The 12,578-nt window shown below is 32.6% G+C and overlaps 1 protein-coding gene across 3 annotated transcripts in view; it reads left to right on the top strand.

Moving 5' to 3' along the window:
* Positions 1 to 12,578, top strand: part of SIRT5 (sirtuin 5) — a 30,327-nt gene that overhangs the window by 16,063 nt on the left and 1,686 nt on the right. For all 3 annotated transcript variants that reach the window (XM_051970662.1, XM_051970663.1, XM_051970661.1), the window contains exons 6-8: positions 654 to 707; positions 3,117 to 3,240; positions 4,709 to 4,824. In XM_051970662.1, coding sequence (XP_051826622.1) covers positions 654 to 707; positions 3,117 to 3,240; positions 4,709 to 4,824 — 294 coding nt within the window. The remainder of the gene's footprint in view (positions 1 to 653; positions 708 to 3,116; positions 3,241 to 4,708; positions 4,825 to 12,578) is intronic.

The following is a 12,578-nucleotide window of genomic DNA, read 5'->3' as shown; positions in this document are numbered from 1 at the left end:
ATGATAAAGCTAGTACTATTCAGTAAAATATAAAAATCTAATGATCCCATGTAGCTGTTAGAAGAAGGAGTTTTCAGCTTATGTAAGTGATATTTATTCCCATTTAAGTATTACAATAGAAATCTATTCTTTCTAGACTATTGAAGTAGCCTCCTAATAGGTCTCTCTGCCTCAAGTCTTTCTCCATTCTAATCCATCTTACTCACAGGCATCAAAAATTTTCCTAAAGCTCAGTTCTGACCATTAATGAACTTCAATGACTCCTTACTGCCTCCAGAATCAAATATAAGCTACTGTCTTTGGCATATAAACCCTTGGTTTGTCCCTGTGCTTAGATTGTTCTCCCTCCTTTCTATGTTTCTTAGAATCTCTAGTTTGCTGAGGAACATAGGCCAAAGCCCATCAGATGCATGAAGCTTTTCCTGATTCCCCACAGTTGCTAGGCCCTCTTTCCTTCACTCCCCATCAGAATTACTTTATATTTATTTTATTTTTTATATCTATATGTGCATGTTATTCCATTCTATAGAATGTAAGCTTCTTGAGGGCGTGGACTTTTGTCTTTGTATTCACAATGCTAGACTAGTGTCTGGTACAAGTAGGTACTTCATAAAGGCTGATTGATTGATTGATTGATCTTATTTTAACTCTAGTGCCCCAGAACCTGATGTTCCAGATGCCCAAATCCCAGTTGAAAAGCTTCCTAGGTGAGTAAATATTGTCTAATGTTCCAGAAAAGCAGGAAGGAAAAACCAGAGACAGAAATTTGGAAGTTTGTTTAGGTCTGTCTTTCTTTAGTTAGTGAAAACTAGCCTTTGTCAAAGAAGAGAAATATTTGTTGCTTCCTATTTCCCATTCCTCTTTTTTGATGTTTTGGGGATTAGGTGTACTCTCAGGAAGTACTTATGTTGTGAATGAACTTTTATTCTCCTTTTTTGAACTTCCATTTACCCCATTGTGGAATCAGGGCTGAAGTAGATCGCATAATATCTCTTTTACCTCTAAATCTATGACTCTTTTATAGGGAGGCATTAAAAACAATTAGAGAATTGACAATGAAATATGGGTACAATGCCAAAGAAAACTATGTAGATTTTCAAAAACTATTTCCAAGAGTGTTTCAAGATAATTTTCAAGGAACCAGATACAAATCATGACAAGATAGAATGAAAGGAAATACAAATTAAGAAAATACAGTTGGTAGGGGGACAGGTAAATGGAAGAATGGATAGAGTATCAGGCCTGAAATAAGGAGGATCCCAGTTCAAATCCTGCAGCAACTTAATTTAATAGCTGTGTGAGCCTGGGCAAGTCATTTAACCCTGTTTTCCTCAGTTTTCTCATCTGTAAAATGAATTGGAATGGCAAACACTCCAATATCCTTGCTAAAAAAAATCCCAAATGAGTTTATAAAGAATGGATATGACTGACCAACAAAAACAAATGGCAGCTAAAAAAATACTATATGGAGAAGCTATAAATCAAGAAGGGTTTTTTTTTATTCCTTCCTTAAGAAGTCAGGATTTGATATATTAAAAGGAATTCTTTGCCTTTTTGTTTATCATGGACCCAGTTTTAGAAGAATATTTTAAATGCATAAAATAAAATAAATAGGATTATAAAAGAAATCAACCATATTTTTGAAGTCTAGCTATCCAAAAAAAATTTTTTTTTAATTTTAGAACCCCAGATTAAGACACCCAGTATGAAAAGGTACATAGCAGTGATATGATGAAAATGATATTGGAAAGAGGGGAAAAGGGAGGGAGATCATTATAATAATTATTTCTAATAAGTTAGACTGAAAAAGAGACAGAAGAAAGACCAGTTAGTAATCTAGTATGGTAGTAATAAAGACAGTAAACAATTCCAGCTTATTGGATTTCCCAAATTTTATTATTTTTGAATCACTTTTAGTCGTTCTGACTCTTCATGACCATCTTTGTCATTTCCTTCTCTGGCTGCTTTTATAGATGAAGAAACTGAGGCAAACAGGGTTAAGTGACTTGCCCAGAGTCACATAGTGTCTGAGGTTGGACTTGAATTCAGGAAGATGAGTCTTCCTAATTCCAGGCCTGACACTCTATTTTGCTGTGCCATTGGGCTGCCCCCATGCCAAATACGATAGATAGATAGATAGATAGATAGATAGATAGATAGATAGATACCCAGCCAGATGGATGGGTGAGTAGGTAAGTAGGTAGGTAGATGGATGGATGGATAGATGGATGGGTGGATGGATGGATATGAGAGGCAGATACTTCTGTTATTTTATAGAAAAGGAAAAGCAGAGCATAGAGAGAAGTGGTTTTCCCATGTCATACAGCTGGAAACAGGATTTGTACCAAGTGTTTCCTAACTCTGAATTGTTCTTTCCTTCTTTTCCATAATCCAAGGTTGAAAGTGATGAGCACCTAGACTATTGTGGGAACTAGATTAGAAAGAGGAAGAAGGCTGATTCTGAGAGATATGCTTAGGCACTTAGGTGGATTTGTGATCTCATTAGTGGATCTCCTTCCTCCTTCCACTGGAGCAATCCTAACTACATGGTCCTTCACATCCTTCTCAGTTCTTCTCCGTATTTGTTTTCTGCAAGAAGGCTCAGTGCACTTGAAGAACATCTCAGGGCAGCAATATAACGTAAGATACATAATATATTTATGAGTATTCTTGATGTGAAGGGACCTAGCACCAGTCTAGGTAACGACAGAGGCTCATCCTAAAAATTGTCCACCAAGGGATATTTTCGCTTTTGTTTTGCCAAATATTACATTAGTATTCCTGAAAATGAGAGGTTGTTGAGAAATTAATGGGAAAAAGGTTGTGTGCAAAGAAGCGATGTGATTTAAAATGAATTTAAAACCTGAATTACTAGGAACAAAATGGTACTCGTGAGAAGGAGCCATATAGGATATACAACAACCAAAGAATAAGTTCACTGCCTGAAGGAACAATCAAAATATACACAGTGACATACATAGGTCAGGGAAGTATATTCTTCAATATGCAGAATTCGTGGAGTAAGTATGAATGGGGGTTGTGAGCAGGCATTAACTTTATTCTTTGTGTCAGAGCTAGGATCTCAGCAGCCACTTGAGTAATATCTACATTCACAGGTGTGAAGAAAAAGAGTGCATTGGCCCCCTTCGACCCCATGTGGTATGGTTTGGAGAAAATCTGGACCCTAACATTCTTGACAAGGTCAACAGAGAGCTTGCTCTCTGTGACTTATGTTTAGTGGTAAGTGATTCTCTCCTTATTCAGTCCAAGTATTTTCTAAAACTTGCCATAAGGTTCTCTAGAAATCCAAAAAGAAAGTGTACTGAGATCTTCTACCAAAAAACAAAGCAGAGTTTAAATGTTCATTTTTTAATGGTATTATTAACTTATAGATAGAAAAATTTATGAAACAAAAAAGAAATGAAGAGCATTAGGAGGTATAAAATGAATAACTTTACATTAAAAAGTTTTTGTATAAATAAAACTGATATTACCAAGATTAGAAAGCAGAAAATTTTGGGGGGAATTTACAGGCCTCAGAGAGAGGTCTCATCTCAAATATATAGAAAGCTTTGTCTAATAAGAAAATGAATCATTCCCCAGTTGATAAATGGTCAAAGAATATGAACAGGCAGTTTTTTTGATGAAAAAAATGAAAACAATATAAAGTTAAATGAAGAAATGTTCTAATCATTATTAATTAGAGAGATTCCAATTAAAACAACTTTGAAATATAGTTATCAGATTGGCTAAAATAATAAAAAGGGAAAATGACAAATGTTAGAGGAGTTGTGGAAAAATTGGCACACTGATACTGTTTGTACAACTCTGACTTGATCCAACTGTTTTGGAGAACAATCTGAAATAATGTCCAGAGTTTTAAAACTGTGTATGTCCTTTGACCCAGTAATAAAATGATCAGGGAAAAAGGAAATGAACCTGCATGTTCTAAAATATTTATAGCAATTCTCTTTGTGGTGGAAAAGAATTGTAAATTGAGGGGATACTCATCAATTGGGGAATGGCTAAACAAGTTGTGATTTGTGATTGTGATGGTATAATATTATGTTATAAGTAACAATGAGTTGGTCGATTATAGAAAAACATGGAAAGATTTGCTTGAAATACTGAACAATGAAATGAGCAAAACCAAGAGAATGTTACACACACTGACAGCAATATTGTTCTAAGAACAACTATGAAAACTAAGGTATTTTGAGTATTACAAATACTCAAATCAACTATAAATGTCCTAGAAAGGAAGATGCTATCTCCCTCCACAGCAAAGGACTGATAAATAGAAGTATAGGTAGTATGATTTTACAGATCTGTGTCAAATGCTAGCCTTCTCTAATGTGGAATAGGGAAGGAATGAAGAAAGGACACAGCTTGAAACTTAAAATGTAACAAAAAATGAATTAAAAAATTTTTAAATAGCATTAAAATATAAAAGATTAGACATGATATTTTATTCCTATTGCCTTTAATACAATTTTAGAGACAGCTTCCATCTTGTATAAATAGAAAATTTTCTCTTTTGTTGCTCTTGTTGAATACCTCTCCCTCTGTATCTATTCAGCTTTGGCTGTTGCCATACATCTGGATCCACAACCCTGTCAGAGTTTGGGGAATTGGGGAAATGGGAGTGGAAATAAACTAGCTGGCAGCAGTGTAAAATAATTCTCTCTTTGATCCCATTGCTTTCTAGGTGGGAACTTCCTCTCTGGTTTATCCTGCAGCTATATTCGCCCCACATGTATCAGCTAGGGGAGTACCAGTGGCCGAATTTAACACTACAACTACCCCTGTTACACAAAACTTCAGGTAAAGGCATTAAACTGAAAGACAAGAGGGGCAGAGTGTGGCAGTTGTGTCTGCAATGACTTGATCATTTCATGTCTGTACTCAAGGAAGAGAACACAGAGCTAATCTATATTAGCCATATGAAAGATCAGAACAACTACTGCAACAAATATTTAACTACTCTTAGTCATTTTGAATATTAAGAAAACTATTCTGTTATTTAAATTTATAAGTAGAAATGAATTGAAAATGATTTTTCAGCCAATTAAGTTTTGGGATTTTGTTGTTTAGTTCCCTATAAGCTGACATTTAGAATCCTATTTTTTTTTTCCCTAAGTAAATACTGCACCTCAGGTATTTGGCCATATATATATATATATATATATATATAACTTTTAAGTTCACATGTGTGATAATACATATATAAGTATATGCATATATATTTTTATATATTAATATATACTATTATATATAATACATATATATGTATTATCACATATGTGAACTTAAAGTTTTCATACTTCTTACATTTCTTATTTTTTAAAAGATTTATGATTGCTGGTAACTTTTAAAATAAAAAAAAAAATTTAGTCTGTTCCTTTTATTTGCTTTTTACTAAGCAAATAAAAAAAAAATACAGCCCTGAATATGTAGGTGCATAATTTGGGGGAAAAAAAATTCTTACATTAACCATGTCTGAAAATGTTTTATATCTCTATATTTTAAGTTCATCACATTTCTAAGAGGTGTTTCTTCTTCATTAGACTCATGGTTTATCATGCATTGATCATCATCCCTATGATCTTGCCAAGTTGTTTTTCTCTGCAATTTTGTTATCATTGTATGGTTCTGTTCATTCTAGTCTATATTAGTTCATGGAAATCTTACCAGTTCACTCTGAAACTGTCCATTTTATCATTTCTTTCTTCTTTCTTTTTTATTTTTTTGGCTGGTGCAATTGGGGTTAAATGACTTGCCCAAGGTCACACAGCTAGGAAGTGTCCTCCTGACTTCAGGGCTAGTGCTCTATCCACTGTGCATTTTATCATTTCTTATAGTGCAAATATCTTCCTTTATATTCACATACTTAGCTATTCCCCAATAACAAGATACTATTATGGTTTCCAATTCTTGGCCACCACATGACATAAATGTTTTTGTCTATATAGATTCTTTTCATTTTTTCTTTTGTTTGGGCAGGGTATAGTCAGTCAATAAATGTTTATTAAGCACCCACTATGTACCAGGTACTCTCCTAAGTGCTGGGGATGCAAAAAGAGACAGCTACTGCCTTTGAGGAGCTACAATGTAGTAATGGCATAATTGGATCAAATAAAGAACTTTGTGGGCATTCTTTCAAGTTGCTCTTCAGAATAGCTAGATGAATTGATGACCCTCTCAATAGTGCACTGGTAATAATAAGAATAATAACTAGCATTTATATAATGTTTTGTAAGTTTGCAGAATGCTTTAAAAATATTATCTCACTATTATCCATACAATCATCGTGGGAAGTAGATGTTGTTATTATCGTCCTCATTTTACAGGTGAGGAAGGTAAGATGAGAAAAGGGTAGGTGTCTTTGTTCAGGATCATAGCTAGTAAATGTTTGAGGCTGAATTTGAGTTCAGTTCTTCCTGGCTCCCAAGTCCAGCTTTCTCTCTGTTGCATCATCAACCTGTTTTCCCAAAGCCTATCAAACACTTATCATTCCCCAACTTTTGTCATCTTTTCCAGTCTGATAAGAGTGTAAGGTGCAAACTCGGTTACATCATGTTGCTTTTCACTATTTACTGGTGACATGGAGCCTTTTTTCATATGATTGTTATTAGCTTGAGTTTTTCCCTTTCAAAACTGCCTGTGCACTATTTTTTAACTGTCAAGTAGGGATTAGTTCTATACTTTTGTAACAATTTTTACATATCTTGGAATTGGTATCTTTATCAGAAAAAGATGCTGCAAAAATTTTCTTCCAATTTCCTAATTCTTTTTTAATTTTACTACATTACTTTATATGTGCAAAAATTTTTGAATTTTTGCAGTCAAAACTGTCCATTATGTCTTGTGTGATTCCCTCTGTCACTTTTTAGTGGTGAACTTTCCCCCTATTCATAAGTAATTTCCTTACTCTTCCAATTTGATTATGATATGAACTTTCCCATCTAGTCAAATAGTGCATTTGGAGCTTATATTTGTGTATAATGTAAAGTTTTGGTATAAAGCTAATTTATTCAAGCTTGCTGTCTAATTTTGTCAGACCTTTTTTTATCAAGTGATGAATCTTTTTTCCAATAACTGGAGTTTTGGGGTTTATTGATCACTATGGTACTATATTCGGTACTACATCATACTATCATTTACTATTTATCATATTATACTATTTTAATATTACTGCTTTTAATTACAGTTCATGAACTGGTACTTAGAGACTCACTTTCTTCCATACTTTTCTTCATTTATAATCTTTGAGATTCTTCTTAATCTTTTTTCCTCCATATAAATAGCTTTTTTCAGCATTCTAAATGTTATTTGGGAAGATGTATTGACACAACATTGAATAAGTAAATTAATTTAGGGAGCATTGACATATTAATTTGCTAAATTATTGACATAATTTGTTAATTACATAGGCGTAATTAATGGTTCTTCACTTTTTAAAGTCTATATTTCTTCAAAGAGTGTTTTATAGTAAGATTCAGATAATACTTGAATGAATCTTATGAGATATACTACTAAATATTTTGTAGTTTTTATAGTTATTTTGAATGGATTTTTTTTTTTCTTTCTAGCTCTTCTTCCTGGGTATAATGTTGGTTATAAATAAAAATACTGATGATTTATATGGTTTTATTATATATCCTGAAATTCTGCTGAAGCAATTCATTATTTCAGTTAATTTTTAGTTAACTTTCAGGGGTTCTCTGACTACACCATCATATAAACTGCAAAAAAATGAAAATTTAATTTCACTTTTTCTTGTGCTTATTTTTTTTTGCTATATTGTTATAGCCATCATCACTAGAGTTGTGTAAAATAGAAGTGAGAACAAAGAATATTCTTGTTTTACCCTGATCTTATTGGAAAAGCTCCTAACTTTTCACCATTGTCCATAATGTTTACTTGGAGTTAGATAAATATTACTTATCATTTTAGAGAAAAATCCATTTATTTATGATTTCTTGAGTTTTTCATAGAAACGAGTACTGAATTTTGTCAAAAGCCTTTTTTAGAATCTATTGATAAAATCATATAGTTTTTATTACTTATGTTATTAAAGAGCTTTATTATACTTTTGCTTTTTTTTGTATTCATGTAAACCCAATTCTTCAGGTAAACCCAATCAGATCATAGTGTATCATCTTTCTATGTTGTTGTAGCCTACTTGCTAACATTTATTTTATGTTTATATCAGTGTTAGGAATATTGGTCTGTAATTTCTTTGCTCCCATTTGTCTCTTCCCAGCTTAGGTATCAAGACCATAGAAAAATATTGAAAAGGGTGCCTTCTTTCCTTGTTATTGCAAAAAATTGATGTAGGTTGAAAAATATTCTTTGAGGGATTGACAGAATTCACATGTAAATACCATTGATCTTGGAGACTCTTTGGGATTCCATTTATGTCTTGCTCAATTTCTGTTTCTCATATTGGATTATTTAAATTTAAATCTGTTAGCATGCATACACACATATATATGAAATATGTATATAATATATATGTATACTTAGAAAATATACACATATAATATACATAATTCATATATATGTGTGTATATATCCTCAGTTATCAATTTTGTTGACATATAATTAGGCAAAATGGTTTCTGATAATTTCCTTTATTTCCTCTTTAATTATTGAGTTTTCATTTTTAATTTTTTATGGGAACAATTTGATTTTCTTCTGCCTTTTAATCAAGTTAGCTGTTTTATCTCTTGTTTTTTTAAATAACTCCTTTTATTTTTGCTTTGTTTTATTAATCTCTTCTTTAATTTCAGAATTTCTACTATTATTTAGTTGAAGATTTTTTACTTGTTCAAGTTTTTTTTAAAACTTTCATGCCTAGTCCAGCGTTGTTTTCTTTCTGTTTTTGAAAGTGTTTATAGATAAAAATTTCTCCTCAAAACTACATTAGTAGTATCCCTTCAATTTTGATTTGTTTTCTTATTTGTCATTCTTTTAAGAGATTTTTTTCTATTGTTTCTGTAATTTGTTCTTTGATCCACCAGTTCTTTTAGTGCATCCTTTAAGGGCCTTTCCTGAACATAATTTTTATTGTGTTGTGATCGATAAATTATGATTTAAGGGGCAGCTAGGTGATGCAGTGATTAGAGCAGCCCTGAAGTCAGGAGGAGCAGAGTTCAAATTTGGCCTCAGACACTAAACACTTCCTAGCTGTGTTACTTAACCCCAATTGCCTCAACAATAAATAAAGATTAAAAATATTTTTCATGATTTAAATATTTCATTTCTGCATTTTTTTGGGTGCGATCTTTCTATTCCAATATATAATCAGTTTTTGTAAAGTTATCATGTAGTTTTCAATTATACAAATCTTTCTCTTCTCATTCAGTAATTTTCAGAGATCTGCTGTCTCTAATTTTTCTTAGTTCCGTTTGAGACTTTTATTTTTCTCTTAGAATAGTATAGATCTGAAAAATACATTAAAGTCCTTCACTGTTACAGTTTTTATCATTTCTAATTTCTATCATTTTTTTTATTACATTTCAACAAACTTTTCTTTTAAGTATTACCTAGTATGTTATTAAGTATTGATAGTGATTTGTCATCAATATTGCCTTTAAATATGATTTCCCCTCCATTATTTTATTCATATATACTGTAACTTTACCTATAATCATGATTCTGTTTTGAGTTAAGCTGAAATAAAAAAGATTTAGCTTCACCCCTTCATTTGAACTTAAATGTTTCACTTGTATTATTTGTAAACCATATGTATAGTCAATTCTTGCTTTCTAATCCATTGTTGTACTCTTTCCCTTTTTGATTCAATTGTCAATCTGTCCTCTTGTACTTGGATTTCTTCTTTATTCCTGACCTCCCTCTTTTTCGATAGTAAAAGAAAAGGAGCTTGTCTGATTCTTTGTAATCTTATAAGTGAAAGTCTGTTTCTTTCCTGTTATAGCTCTTCTTTCTCCTTACTTGCCTCTGATCCCAGGTTTTACTCTTTCTTTTCTTTTAATTTCCTTTTCACATGCCTTCAGCATTTAAGTTTGTTTATGACTATTGTCTTCCCACTTATATCTCCTTTATTTCTGTTTTCTCCCTTTTCCCTTTTTGAGTTTAATGTATTTCTATACTGAAATCCCTGTATAAAAGAGAAAGATGAGCAGAAAGCAGGTAAATAGATGAAGAGAGAGAGAAATAAGTAATTATGTTTAAATTTCCTTTATCCAAATGAAAGTGAGCTTCACAGGATGTCCATTTCCCATCCCATGCCTTCTTCCATGAAGATATACTTTTCAATTTATGTACTTCTCTTATGCAAGTAACATCCTTCCCTTCTTCCTCTTCTCTCAAGAAGATTAAAATAGACAAAACAAACTGTCATTTTAACTTTTCACTATCATCCTCAAGTATGTTGAGGTTCTGAGAAATCATTTGTTATTTATCCCTCTATTAATGTGTAGACAATTCATGTCCACATATTCCCTTTCAATTGAATAAATGTTTTACCTCATTTTATTTCTCTTGGCACCTGATTTCCATTTTGAAATGGCTACTCAGCGCTGACCTTTTCATCAGAAGTATTTGGAAATTCTCTGTCCAATTAAAGAACCACTTTTTTTCCTTTAGGATTTATCTCTTACTTTTTGGTATAGGCCTTTCTCTTCTTTATGTATGAGTTGCTAAGTCTTTTGTGTTCTTTGTGTTTTTTTTTTTTTTCTTTTGATCTGAAAGCTCTTCATTTTCACTATTTGTTTTGGGATTTCTTTCCAGAGATATCACGGCATTCTATTTTCACATTGCTTTCTGAGAACTTTTTTTTTTTTTTTTTAATATTAGAGGGGCACTGTGAAGAGAGATAGAGAATGGACTCTTTATTATTATTAAACTAACTGTTACTTGAAACTGCCTATTGAAACTTAACAGCTGAGTGAAAAGTAAATAATTTTGTCTCTAAACTCTAGCCACAATAGTTTAGTAGCTCCAATTTCTAAAGGAAATGGACCATCATTTAGGCAGGCTTGCCAAGATGTATTCTTAATCTCATTTTAAAAGTGACAACCTTGATAACAAGGTTGAATTTCACTCTTGCTTCTTATAACTGGGAATATCACTTAACAGAGGTTGAATTTTACTGCTACTTCTGTAATAATTAGACTGTATATTCCTTGAGGGATGGTATTATATCTTATTCATATTTGTATCACTCATTGCCTAGAAAAGTGTTTATTTTTAAAGATTAGGTCTCCCTATTTCACTCAAATTGGAAGCATAAGCACTACTCATGGGCTAGGTTCTATTCTGATCAGTATAAGGATTTGACCTCCATTTTCCAAGCTGGAACAATTTGCCCATATTTGGTGACCCCCATTCCCTAGGACAAATCATAATAATGACAAATTTTAAATTCAAATAACCTATTGACTTGTCCCATTGTGGCTCAAAACACTGGAGCTTATAAGACCTGCTAGTCACCTGTTTACCCAGGGAATATGAAAATGTACATGATCAGCAGAAGACTCTTTGCACATAGTTACACATAATCAATATTTTTTAATGAAAGTAGTTTTAATGGAGAAATCTTTTAAAGATAGATATTAACTTTGGGTTTTACTTGTTTCTTTTATTTTTCTTTCTTTCATTTTTTCCTATTTGTCATAATAATTATTTAAGCTTAAAATTATGACAGAGTGCATAAAGAACTTCACTATAACCTAAAGACAGTAGGATATCTTTGCTGAAAGACAGAGAGACATACTCGGAGTGGTATAGAAACATACATAGATTTTTGTCTATCAAATAGGTCTCAGCATTTTTCTGCTCTTTTTCACAAAATGGTTTATATTTGTATAGACTTGGAGAAGCTGAGAGCACTGCCATGTAGGTTATCACACTTTACCTTTGCCTCTCACTAGCCTTGGGTCCATACTTTACTACATCTACATAATGATTGTATATTTAATTGGCATGGGTTAAAGAGCAGAGGTAACACAGAGTAGTGGACAAAAAGCTGACCTCAGAGTCAGGAAAGCAGGTTCTGATCCCACACACTTGGTCTTGGACCTTGAACAAGGACTGACTCTCATGACCTTCTTAAGGGAGTGGGCTGAACTATTTTAAGAGAATAAATTGCAGAAAAGTATGCTTATTAGAAGTTCCTTACACCAATGAAATCACAAGTCCAAACAAGAAATTTTAAGAAAGACAGAGTAACACTAGCAACATTTGGATAATAGTGCTCCCAGCTATTCTAATGAGTATAAATGAGTACTACAAATGAGTTGCTAATATGCACTGGTGGAAGTAATTTTCATTCCTGGAGTTCCTTAAGCTAATTATGGAAGTGTGTGTGTGTGTGTGTGTGTGTGTGTGTGTGTGTGATGAGATCTAGTGGCAGGTTTGGGATACAAAGAGTCAAATAGAGCTCCCCTGCAACCCCTTTGGATTCGACGCAATTATACAGAGTTAAATGAGGTCTATTAGAGGCGCAAGAGTCCCCTGTAAAGGAATTTACAGCCCTGAAAACCTAGATTGATAAAAGAGGTTTGTTATGGGGTTTGGAAGTAAGGTTAAAGTCTAGTTAAGGAAATAGG

The sequence above is a fragment of the Antechinus flavipes genome, chromosome 1 (assembly GCF_016432865.1).
Source record: "Antechinus flavipes isolate AdamAnt ecotype Samford, QLD, Australia chromosome 1, AdamAnt_v2, whole genome shotgun sequence".
Classification (NCBI taxonomy): domain Eukaryota; kingdom Metazoa; phylum Chordata; class Mammalia; order Dasyuromorphia; family Dasyuridae; genus Antechinus; species Antechinus flavipes.
This window is presented reverse-complemented; position numbering and strand designations above follow the sequence as displayed.